We start from the raw sequence: 12,769 nt of genomic DNA, 5'->3' as shown, positions 1-12,769 counted from the left end.
GGAGAGGGACAAGAGAGGAAAAACAAAAAAAAAAAGAGTTTCAGGAAATCAATATCAAAGCTAAAACATTATCCATGTTTATACGCAAAAACATCCATTTACAAGGCTATGAAATGCAACCTCTGTGTAAACAATGGAAAGCCCTTCACTGATGCACACTGATTTAATCCAGTTACTTTCTAGCTAGAGCAGTAAGAGTATTGCACCACATTTTCATTGAATTCAAACCCGTGTCATTTAACAGGGCTTAAGTTCCCTCTGAATGTCAGAACATGTGCGTGGGAGGGACACACCATAAATAAGGGACAAAACAGCACAGGGGGCTTTGTTATGCAGAAACACTCATTATTTTGAATGTTGTGCCACCTAGAGAGACAAATATTACTAAATGTAAGTTATATATACAGCTGGGAATTACCTTTCCACTGCATTTAACTCCACCCACACCCATGTCAAAACTGTGGCAAAACAACCTTAACCGGTTACATCTAAAGACGGGAATCTCCGCTAAACAGGCAGAAATCCTTTTTCAACCTGGTGTGTAGCAGGTAAAACAGGAATGAAGAGACCTGGACAAAACACTGCTACAACAGATTAACTGTCACTCAGACAAACTGAACAATATAAAAGGGAATTCCTTAAAACCTTAACACAGTAATAAGATACTAGATATAACTCTAAGGCTTACATCTACACTACTTTCGTTTTAAAGTGCATCACTGTTGCTATGTTTTGGCCTGCCATCCAGACTAAAACGGCGAATCCAACACCTAAACGGAGAAGTTTCAAAATGCTGTCGGCCTCGTTTTCAGTAGCGTATTAGTGCAGACAGGCGAAAACTACTACTGACAGTGCTGTTGTTTTGGTACTGTCCTGTGCAAATAAGACTTTAACACTTGTACTGCCCAAGTCGCCGTATTTTTTCTTTGCAACAACTCTTAATCTGTTTTTCTGCAACTTCACAGTAACACCCATGCGCATCAGCATGTGAGTGCAGGGATTTTCCCAGATCAATCAGACACACAGCAAAAACTTTGAAACTGTCAAAAATGGTCTATTGTGCTTGTATCACACTGCGCATACCTTGGCGGTCTTTTTGACACACTAAAAGTACAATGCGTCAATAAGGTAAACATCCTTTTTAAACGCTGAAAATGAATGAAACATTATGATTGCATCTTTTGCACAATGCAAATAGTTGCAGTATCTGCATTGTCCTTACAGGTTTAGTATTGCCTACTTGCTTCATTTCCAAAACAATTGCAAGCTTTTTTGCAGGAACTAAATGTTTTCAAACATCTAGTTGAGACAATTTCAGCTTGTGGAAATCTATTCATTTGATAACCAGACTAATATCATATGATCTATAATAGTATGTTTAGTATATATGTATATGTATAGTATATGTAATAGTATATTGTACTATACTATACTATAATATCATATAATCCAAGGTCCTTTGTGTGAAGGCTTGGAAAATATGGCTGCAGCAACACTTTTGGATACCTAAATGCATCACTGCAAATTAGGATTTTAATCTTTATTCTACAAATTAACAACTTTGTCTTAAATGTTGCATTTCACTCAGCTTAAACTGACCTCAGAGCAGTATGAATGCAAAGTACTGTCCTGTGTGTAAAAATAAAGACAAATTAAAACTAAAAACAAACCTTGGTCTGAACAGCAGAGTGTCGTTGCGTCCTCATCTCTTGTATCAACCGAAAAACATTAAAATCTTCTGGTATTTTCTTTAAAAGCACACAACACAAAAAAAAGGGTTAATAATCACTTGAATCTTAACATTTAGTGCGTAAAAAGTGTGTGTGTGTGTTTGTATTTGGTATGTTTTAGGTTACGTGTAGGAATGTGCGTGTGTGTTCACATACCCCAGCTTTGAGGAGGTTCCATGTGTAGTCGATAGCACAGATAGCGCCCGTCCTTCCACAGCCTGCACTGTAAAGCCACAGTCATATAAATTAGATTAAACAGACACACACTCTCGAGCTTCCTCAATTACAAACATGAATCTGGTAAAAAAAACATTTTTTTTACTCTTGACGGGAACAGACAAACACTCAATAACATGTTGTGTATGTTTGTGTGCAACGACACCTCAGCCCAGACTGGACGGAGACAGGAGCACCACAAACGCTGAGATTATGTGGCATCATGTCTGACACATAAAATCATAAAACTTTATCTCATGCTGTCAGGGAGCCTCTGCTGCTCTAACAAGCAAAGTATCTAAACACACATACAGTACAGTGCACATCAACCCACACAAGGCATCTTTACAGACACAGCTTTAAGTCCTGCTGTGTAACAGAGGAACCAGGAAATGTCTTCCGGCTGCTCATTATAGCTGATTAAACACACATGGAGACTGTGTGTGTAAATAATCATGCATGTGTGCAGCAAAGAACCCAAATGTCTAGCCTCACGAATCTGTGTTTTCATTCTTGTGAACTACTTCACTTTAACTCAATTCATTTTAAGTTCTCAGTTGGCTGAAAAGGTGCAGTCATCTTTGAGAGCGCTGTGTCATGAATTAATCATTCCCTGGAAAAATTTTAATTCTCAGCCGACAGCAATCTCATTGCTATAGAGTTAATAAGATGGGTTATATCATGACTGCCCCATGATGACATTATCACTAAACATATGTAACAAAGTCTTGACTACATCTATATTTATTCCAGCTGTTCTGTTTTAGCCTTATCGGCAGCATTTAGAGGTCAAGTCAAGTCACCAAATCTACAGCATGTAAGCTAAATTTTAAACCCCAAAATCTAGTGTTTGCCAGGAGTAAATGTGTATTTGTATGTCGTGTATAGCCACTGCTGCAACATTTCTTAGCTGTGTTGAAACTTCATTTCACAACACACAAACCCATGCTGGCCACCTGTTGCACATTCTTACTGCCTCCTCACAGAAAAACCACTGGCAATCTCACAAATCACTCAATTCAGAGCACTAGTAAGATAAAAAGGAGTCTAAATCCAGAATGAGCGAGGCCAGCGTGACCATTTTATGCATATACTGCATACTCCTATGTCATTACTCAATCTTCTCATCTGCAATCAGTCCCTTTCTTTAAATGTTGCCTTAGTTACAATAAGTCCATACATGGGTTGGTTGTGTTGGTGTCTCTGCACTGTAAGTCTATGCTGTACCTACCTGCAGTGCACACATATAGGGACATCATCATTCTCTTGGTATTCTCTCATTAGAGCGATCATATCCAGTATGGAGTCAAACGATGAGGGGACGTCGTGATCCGGCCAGTTCATATAATGGAACTGTGTTATCCTCCGAGTTTCCTGCGGGAAAACATACGGGGGAATTTTTTATATATTTTTTTAAAGGTGGAAGTGCGATGGAAGTTATGTGTCAAATCGAATCACAAGGCTGGGAAGAGAAAGTGAATGTGTGGGCGATATTCAGTTGTACACTGATAAAGGTTGTGTCTCCCAAATTCTCCTTAGAAATATAAAAAAAATGCTATTTAAGAGATTATATATATAGTATTGCAGTGGAACAAAATATCACTGCTTTGAACATCAATTTGATTATTTTTTTGTCATTTTGCTAGGGCTGGGCAAGTTAGCATTATTAACGCATTAATTATTTAACAACAATTATTTTATCTCACATTAACGCAGCTTTTATTATTATTATTATTTTGAAAGTCTGTTGCTCACTGGCTCTGAACACACATACAATCAAACCATGGGTCACAGGATAGGTGGGATGTTGATCAGCCTGCAAATCACCCACCCAAAGAAGCAGCGGAGGGAGGCTTCGGCAGACTACATTGGATGCAGCGTGTGGGAGAAGTACATAAACAAATGCAAGACAAGCGAACATTAATATAATTATATATTTATTATAGGCTACATAATTTTGCCTGATAGGCCTTCATCTAGTTTTGCGGGGTGCTCTGCCATGCAAATTCCCTCCAGTTGATGTCCTATTTAGTAAACAGTAATAGATTTTGAAAACTCACAAACAGCGAAAGCTCAAGACAATTCAACTTCGGCAGCGGGTGAGCTTGTGTATGAGGCGACCATTTCACCACACTCGAACAGGGACACTTACTACTGAACATAGACTGTTTATGCTGCTTCCTGATAAAAAAAAAAAAGGTTCTGCTGATACTTGTTCAGAAAAAAGAAGAAAACTGGACTCTGATGGTAACTTGTTTTAACAAGCTAGATAAAAGTTAATGCCTTTTAATCGCAACAAAATCATACGATTAATCGCGATGAAAAATATTAACCGTTGCCCAGCACTAGATTTTGCATATTGCCATTGTGTGAGACATATCAATATCAGAAAAATACCACTAATATTAATATTGCCTTACTGATTTGAAGAAGTTGTTGAAATTGTTTTAAGAAAGCTAAAATGAGTTGATACAACTAAAGTCTAAAGTACAGCAATATGCCAGAGAACTTACATTCTCATATTGCACCGTCAAAGTCCTGATAAAGTAGTCTGTTCTGGCCTGCTCAGATTCCTAGGAAAAGAGAGAGGGAGAACATTTACACAATCCTGGACTAAAACAGTCGTTAGAACAAAATGTGAGAAATGCACGAGTCCAACAAAGTCCCCCCCATCACACACACAGCTGTGATATTAGGGATTTGTCTACTTACACAGGAGATTCTGAAAGGGCCAAAACTCATGGGCTGCTCCCCGTGCATCGGGAAATACCGCTCACACTTTTTCTAAGCAGAGAAGAACGGGAGTTAGCTTTGGTTGAGATAAAAAAAACACACAAAGACCATAGATTCCTGCGCACACACACACTTTTGCCTTGAAATAAGCAATTAAGGTGATGTGTGGAGCACTGACAGTGAAATTTACAACAAAAGATGAATATATATAAATTTAATACTTATACTTATTTATAGACGCACATCCAAGTTTTCTGAAGTATCAGTCACACTTAATTATTACTTAAATCTTGACCTAAAACAGTAACAAGCTCGTATCAATGCAAATATACTCAAGGCTTTAGTAACTGCCTTTTTGTGACGTCTCTCTTCTCACAAACACAAATATATAAACACACTCAAGCAAGGCATGAAAAACTCCAGTGTTTTTTTTCAGTTAGGCAAACCTATGGGACCAAAAACATACTGTAAACATACATCCTTGGTGGAGATAATAAAACACATACATGTGTACAGACATGTGAGCATAAGTCCACTTTGCATGCCTGCACTGACACAAAGACACGAACACACAAAAGAGGATTAAATATCACAGCCTTACCCTTCCCATCTCAAACTCTCGACAAGCCATCACAATAACCTGTGGAGACACAAACAGAAATAAACATTTACATGCAGCCTCTCACAGCTTACATTTCCAGAAATATCCATCGCTATATGTTCTATTTATGTAATGCTGTAGTTGCCAAAATGAGGTCCTAAAGCACAGAGGAGAACCCTGCAGAAAACTTTCTATATTTTCCATTCCTACTGTAGTCAGTCATTTTTTGATCATACGTCTCACTCTTACATTGATATCTCCCATCAATTCTCTTTGATCCTACAAGAGTAATTATCACAGCTGCAATATCGAGCTTTCCAGAGTGCTAGTTAAACCTAATCACAGCTCTTTCTCTCTCCCCTTCATATCGGTCCATCTGGTTCAAGCATAAGCACTCCTCGTCTGCCTCTTAATTCCTGACAAACATATTAAATATTTCTTTGAATAACTTTAATTATTACACCCACTGTCATTTAAAAAAAAAAAAGCTAATGGCTTTCTGTTGCTATTCAAGCTGACAGAGGGGCACCTCTTGCAGTATATCCCTTTTTACTCTCCCTCCTTTTCACCACCCAATGAGCCACACTCACAGCTACATTGTACTCCCAGTTCATCCTCCAGAAGTCCACGACAGTGTTCGGCAAGGGGCCCTGAGTAGCAATGTAGGCCTCTGGGCCATCTATACCCTGCATGGACAGATGGGGTGAAAGTGAGAGAAAGCAACATCACAAATCCACACAGTTTAAAAAATATATATTATCTCTAAAGGCACTTTATATGTATGCACAATGGACGGTAGTGTGATACAGATGTCACTTTACACACTGTAAATCTTCCTAACACTACAATCAAACCATATACTGTAAAACAACAAAGCAAAATACTTGGATTTGCTTTTTACCTTGATGAAGTTAGCATTGACGTAATCTGTGTCTTGGTTGCTTGTTTTTAACGTCAGCTTCACCCTGCTATGATCAACTGGGGGGTGGGGGGTAGAGACATATTTACTTTGATGCATTTGAAATATTTTTAAAACAGAAAGGGCAAAGAGCGGTGGGAAAAAACGAATGGGAAATACTGAGAGACAAAGACAGGACAGACGAGGACAAACTAGAGTGAAATGGGATGTGCAGAGGTTAATGGAAACGCAGCATGCAGCAGTACCCTCATTCCTAAGTATGTGTATGTGTGCATTTGTTACGGATGAACCGGCTCTTCCTTTGCCTTATCAACAGCTCATTCACTAAAAGCCTTAATGAATGAATGGATAGATTGAGGGACAGAGGAGAAAAAGAGGATAAAAGGTATAAAAAAATAAAGTAGGACAGATGTTGATGTTGGGTCATGGAAGCTTCCCCTGAGGTCATTAAGTACAGCGAGAGTGTATAGTGTGTGTATGTGAGACCATTACATGACCGATTAGAACTTACTGGATATCTGTGTTTGTTCTAAATATATGCGTGTACAACACATAGTACTGACGATGCTGGTATTTGACATTAAAATTGAAGACATAAATAGATGATATTTTAAATGCTGCTTTCATGCAGGACACAAGCTTTCTTACAGATTATATTGTCAGACATTGTGCTTGCATGTACATGTATGGGAGCACATAAAGGTTATCACTGTGAATCAGTGTTGAACTATGTGTGTTGATAGGCTTAGAAGAAATACTACTAATGTGAGTTCTAGTGGCCAATATGTACACCCAGTTGCCAGTTTGTTTGTTTTTTGGTAAACCTAGTTAAAACTATTACAGTGTAATACATGAGTACAGCAATGAAACCTACCTTCATAAAGGTTGTAATGTTCAGCCTGTTGAATCTATTTTTGAGAGCTTTTAGCATATTAATAGACTAAATATTAGAAATACCTCTTAGAGTAATGCAATTCAACTAGGGTTGGGCTAATAGACGATGACATCATCAATCAGCGATGGTTGACAGAAATCACGACGTTGAACCGGCATCGTGATTGTAAACCCCCCCCGCAAAACAAATCTGAAATTTTCACATTGTACTACCCTGTGAAAACAGGTTTTAATGACCACGAGCATTGTTATTATTTGAATTTCTAAACATAAACTTGTAACTTAAGTTAACAGTCTAACAATTTTTTTTTTTACCGAGTGAGTCTGTGCGAGAACACATGGACATCAGACGACTGCTGCCACCCCACGCGCGTGCGCGATGACATCGTCTATCCCGATGTTTCATTGTAGACATCGCCCAACCCTAAATACAACTCAAGAGCACCACAAACTACAGCCTCCAAAATGAACACAGTCGACACCTCTTTAAAACAGCTGAATCATGCAAGGTTGTTGTACTCAATATTATTAGTTTAAGCTAAGTATATCTAATATACTGGCAAGTGAGTGTATTCTTTTGCCTGGAGCTTCAAATGAATGAAAGAGTTTTAGCCTCAAATTTAAATAGCAAATCCAGTAAGAGCGTAATTTAATCTGGAATCTATGACATAAAGTATGTCATCGTCAGCATAAAAAAACATTCCCTGTTTTTTTGCACCAAAAGTTTAGACAGATTAGTATTTACAGTATATTTATGCTATTAGATACTGCTGTGTTTGGTAGATTAAAATGTCTGCTTTGAGGAAGGTCCATTCATCTGTGCATTAGTTGGTGTACTGCAACTTACATGGCAGAATATCTTTATATCTGTTTTTCTTGACATTCTCCTCCTTCTCGCCTACGTTGGTGGGGTAGATCCTCTCCGTCCGGTATTTAGTTGATAACCGTCGTAAACGCTAAAATAAACAACAACAACAGAAATGTTAACGTTTATGATTTGTAAGTATAAATGTACCTACAAACAGGAGCAAATCAACAAGGGTAACACTCATGATGGGAGTACTTTTCTTTGACAGCACACAGGAAAGAGATAAATTATATTAGGTAAAGGTCAACCCGTGATACAAGCCAGACATAAGTCAGTCTGTATCCGTGTTATCACACCATTAGAAGTACAAAGAAAGCTACAGAGATTCAGTGAGCAGTAATAAAAGTGTTGGAAATAAAACTTAAATCTGTGGTGTTTCTACAAACAGAAAACTATTAATCATGCTCCTGACACACACACACACACACACCATCTTTCTACCCTCATACTGCTACTAATACCACAGCATCTGACTCACACACACACACACTCCTGTGTGCAGGAAGTTAAGTGTGGCCAAATCTAATAGTAGCTGACACTGATGAAGACACATTCAGTTAATGGGAAGAGAGCAATTACAACATCTCTTGTTTGACAGCAGGCTGAAGCTCTGCGAGCAGTCCAGCACACTGTGTGACGACCCTGTGCGAAACTGAGTGTTTAAACATTAGAGAGCTGATTTTTAATGAGACAAAAGAGATGTGTTATTCAGTACTGATTTGACTACACTGGACTTTCTGAAACTTTCAGTAAATTCTATTCACTGTGGCCTCGAGTGTCACAGTGAAACTGTAAAAAAAACAAACCAATTTCAACAGAACAGCAAGACTTTTGTACTGTAAAAAACTGCTGCTTGACTTTGATAGTGCTCACGTGATATCGGTATCAGGGGCCTTTTTTTATTCTCTCACTTTCCTCTCTCTTTCTTAGACAGTGAGGAAATAAGGCATTAGGCTCCTCCACTTTTTCTGCCTGCCTGCCTCTCTCTCTCTCTCTCTCTGTCTCTGACTCTGAGAAAGTCAGCGTAGGCGTTTGGGCTGCTGGAGCCTCGTGCGAAAAATGGTCCTGCCTCATCTTTCTCTCACTCCTCTCTGGCACTGAATGCGGGCTTTCCTCGCGTTACTGTGACAGGGACACAGACTGTACATCCGGATTTACTGAGACTCTCAGTCCTCAAGACATTTCTTCCTGTCCCTGTTCCTCTGTTCACTTTTGTCATAACATGACTTCCGTGCTACTGTGGAGACATTTACCACAACACACAGACACCCACCAAGAGACACAATTTGATATCAACAACAATATTGCACGCTTTAGGGCATCTGTCCTATTTAGTTACAGTTTGGTTTGTAGTACATGAGGCTTTCTGTATATCTTTAATGCATAATATGTTCATCTCGATGTATATCTACAGAATTACAAACATTTCAAAAGAGACCATTTCCAGAAAGGCTAAAGAAAACTGAAACTGACAGGTGAATCTCTCTCTCCCACCACAACTTTCAACTTCTGTCTATTTTTTTTCTTCCTGAAAGTTGTCTTTTTGATACAGGGCTTCGTTAGTTTCATAAAAATGCTGCGCTCACACTACTGACACGCACACACACACAAACAGTTGAGACTCGTGGCGCAGAGGCACCCTAAAGACATAATGAGTTTTTCACTTTTCATTTTGCATCACTCATCTTTTTAAACCACAAGGACAGACTATCAGAAACTGCGGGAGAGGGAACAAGGGAGAGAAAAGGAGTTTGAGAGGAAGAGACGTACACAAAGAGTCTGTGGGCGGCAACACAGCTGTGTGTGTGCGTGTTTGTGTGTGTGGTAATAACATTAGAGATCCTCTGGCCTCATGTGAATTACATTTCCAACAGAGGTCTGCTTCTGTACTGGGCCAGAGCCCCGGGAAGACGCACACAAACACACACATAAACACATTGGTACACAAACTCAAACATCGAGCAGAGAAGGCCGGCTATAGTGATTTGTGATGGTTTGTGACTCCCCCAACCCAAACACATTATGTTGAGACAAACATGCACACAATTGTGGCCTCTAACACTGTAATGGTGATGAGTATTTTTCCTTTGTAGACCATTTCATTTCTTTTACAGCCAGCTGGGGAAGTACGAGTCGATTCTTCCGTTAAAATACATTTTGCAGCATCTGATCAATGATTTGTTTTAGCTCTGTGTTGCTAGTTTGAATCTATGCATGATAGATAATGTCAGCTAGTATTTAAGAAAAGATTGTATGTTTCCACAAGGTCTCAGCTTGTATAATTATGAGGCCTAATTTCTGCTTTAAGGTCTGACCTGGCCAACTTTCCCAGATGAATTTGTTTACTTGAAAGCTTGTTTCTGTCAACTGGCTTCTGCTGTTTGAATCTTGTTTACACACAGTTCAATAACAAATTATACAAAATAATACTTGTCCTTGTGGTTTAACTATGAATAAATGCATTTGTATGATGGGAGTGGTGCCATACCACGTTACTTTTGTACTAGAGAAGAACAGGTATCAGGAGCTGGAAGAAAAAAAATATTTCTTAGATGCATCGCGATTCCGACATGGACAATTCTGAATCGATTTACAAATTGATTTTCTAAATGTTAACCGATAACGTAATGTTGACGAAACGCAAATGGTGGAACTTGAAGTACAGTGTCCAACAGTCTGTGGTGTGCAAATAACAGAGATGTATTCCCCTATATTCGGTGCACCGCCGCTGCTACTAAAATTTCACACGATCATTAGTATCGATGCGCAACTAATAATTTTCACTCACACACTGTGCGAGCACGGTAACACTCAACTTCCTCTCCTCATTCTTTAGGAGGACAACTACGTGACATCTGTTGTTATAAGCGCAGCATAAGTTAGGTCTTAGGAACAGAGCAGAGTTTTTGTAGCAAGTGCGTGGGTAAGCAAAAGAGAGGGAGAGAGCGAGCAGTAGAAAGTGACAGTGAAAGTTAGCGGAGCAGAGGAAAGGATGGTGACCTGGGAGGAGCTGATGTTAGTAAAGCAAATTAGGGATGCCTTTTAAGCTAATGTATCTTTTGAATTTTATTGTGTAAATCAAATAACTGGTAATGCCAGAAATCCTGTATAGAAAAAAAGATGCATCAAGAATCGTTTTATAATCGTATCACAGCCCTCTGAATGGTAATCGAATAAAATCATGAGGTGCCTAGAGATTCCCACCCCTAACAGGTATATAGAAATACTGTCAGATTGATTGTTGACTGATATTAACTTTAAAAAGCCATATTGGAATCAAGTTATAGATGCTTCTGCTACTGATACCATATTTTACTGATTGCATGAAGAAGCATTTTGTAAAATATTTTTAGGGGTTTGTCGCTTACAACAATGGTCAAATATACAATGCTGCTTAAAAACTAAAATTGTGCAATGCCTGGTGTGTTCTGCACCTCCATTTGTACTTGAGCAAAACTGCATATGGAATCAGTTGACACAAATTAGATCAGATTAATATTCGTTATAAAATTAATACATCCGGGCAACAAACAGTTTCCATACAAGCAAGTTGTATACAAACATCTTAAGCATGCAATTTTAAGCATTGCATAATTAAATGCAGACCGTGTGTGTTTTTTTCATCACCTTAAATGAGATCAAGAGGTGTCAGACTTACACTATAATATTACAAATATGGAAACTTCTGAGAGGCTGTAGTGAACAGATATTTTACAGACGGCATTTTAAAATGTCCATAAACACGCTTTAGCTACTGCGTACAGTCGAATTCAACCATTCAGCCTGATGAATGGTTGAATTTGTGCAGTTTCATTGTTGATAGCAAAATAGCATATAAAAGCAAAGTGTATTCAAATTTCAGCTTTTATAATGTGATACATCCTTACAAAAAAAAAAACTTGGACGGAGACCCAGCTACTGTCTGTCTCGCCCGTCTTTTCTTTACTTTCCATTGTCCCACAGACAGGCCCTGTTTCTAATTACTCGTACTTCCCCTCTTACATAAAACACATAATCAAAAAGACTCATACGTGTACAAATGCATGTACAAGTATGTGTGTTTACACCCACGAATAATGGGTAATGCCGGAGGATGTAAGAGAAATACAACAGAGTGAGAGTCCTTGCCTGCTGCTCTGTAGCTTTACTAAACAACCTGGCATGAGAGGAGAGGAGATGTGGGTGTAGAACAACAGGGAGAAATAAGTGATTTAGAGAAAGAGAAGGGAAAAGCAAACTGGGGTGAAAAGGGAGAGAAAAAAGGAGAGTGCAGGAAAGAGGCAAGGCTTTTAAGATGCTCTTGGTAACCAATCTAATGGGTTCCTTTATTGCTTGTTTCTGTCATCCATTCACACAATCCCTTTACACACTGGCTTCGCACTAACTTCTATCTTTAATGGGAGGAGGGGGCTGCAGAGAGAGGGCAGAGAAAAGGAAGGTTCTATTACTACTCAGGTGTCCTCCTCTTTTCAATCCTTATTTGTGACACAACAGTTTGTGGTGTATCCATTTCTCCAAAGGGACAAGTGGTGGAGCAACCCTGAAAGGGAACAAAACAAAACCGCAAGACTTAAAGAAAAGGAGAAGGAGAAAGAGAAAGAGTTGAAACAATGAGTCGATTAGTTGACTGAAAAATGAATAATTTTTTAAAGCTAAGCTGCTAATATTTGGCAGCTGTAGCTTGTCAAATAAGTGGATTTGAGGCTTTTTTCTATTCATTCATAGTAAACTGAATATCTATGACTTTTTCGACTAGGATAAAACAAGCAATTTCAATACATCACCTGTGGGAAAATGCAACTCTGGTT

General features: G+C 38.8%; 1 protein-coding gene across 4 annotated transcripts in view; it reads right to left on the bottom strand.

Annotated features, from left to right (window-relative positions):
- The window catches only part of ptpn12 (protein tyrosine phosphatase non-receptor type 12), a 48,740-nt gene that overhangs the window by 23,351 nt on the left and 12,620 nt on the right, over window positions 1–12,769 (bottom strand). For all 4 annotated transcript variants that reach the window (XM_038738949.1, XM_038738948.1, XM_038738950.1 and 1 more), the window contains exons 2-10: window positions 7,941–8,049; window positions 6,182–6,258; window positions 5,871–5,966; window positions 5,281–5,319; window positions 4,659–4,730; window positions 4,460–4,519; window positions 3,178–3,320; window positions 1,887–1,953; window positions 1,671–1,748 (exon numbers count right to left, since the gene is read on the bottom strand). In XM_038738949.1, coding sequence (XP_038594877.1) covers window positions 1,671–1,748; window positions 1,887–1,953; window positions 3,178–3,320; window positions 4,460–4,519; window positions 4,659–4,730; window positions 5,281–5,319; window positions 5,871–5,966; window positions 6,182–6,258; window positions 7,941–8,049 — 741 coding nt within the window. The remainder of the gene's footprint in view (window positions 1–1,670; window positions 1,749–1,886; window positions 1,954–3,177; window positions 3,321–4,459; window positions 4,520–4,658; window positions 4,731–5,280; window positions 5,320–5,870; window positions 5,967–6,181; window positions 6,259–7,940; window positions 8,050–12,769) is intronic.

This window comes from Micropterus salmoides, unplaced genomic scaffold (genome assembly GCF_014851395.1).
Source record: "Micropterus salmoides isolate LMB-PRFRI ecotype aquatic unplaced genomic scaffold, ASM1485139v1 Ms_hic_scaffold_23, whole genome shotgun sequence".
Classification (NCBI taxonomy): domain Eukaryota; kingdom Metazoa; phylum Chordata; class Actinopteri; order Centrarchiformes; family Centrarchidae; genus Micropterus; species Micropterus salmoides.
This window is presented reverse-complemented; position numbering and strand designations above follow the sequence as displayed.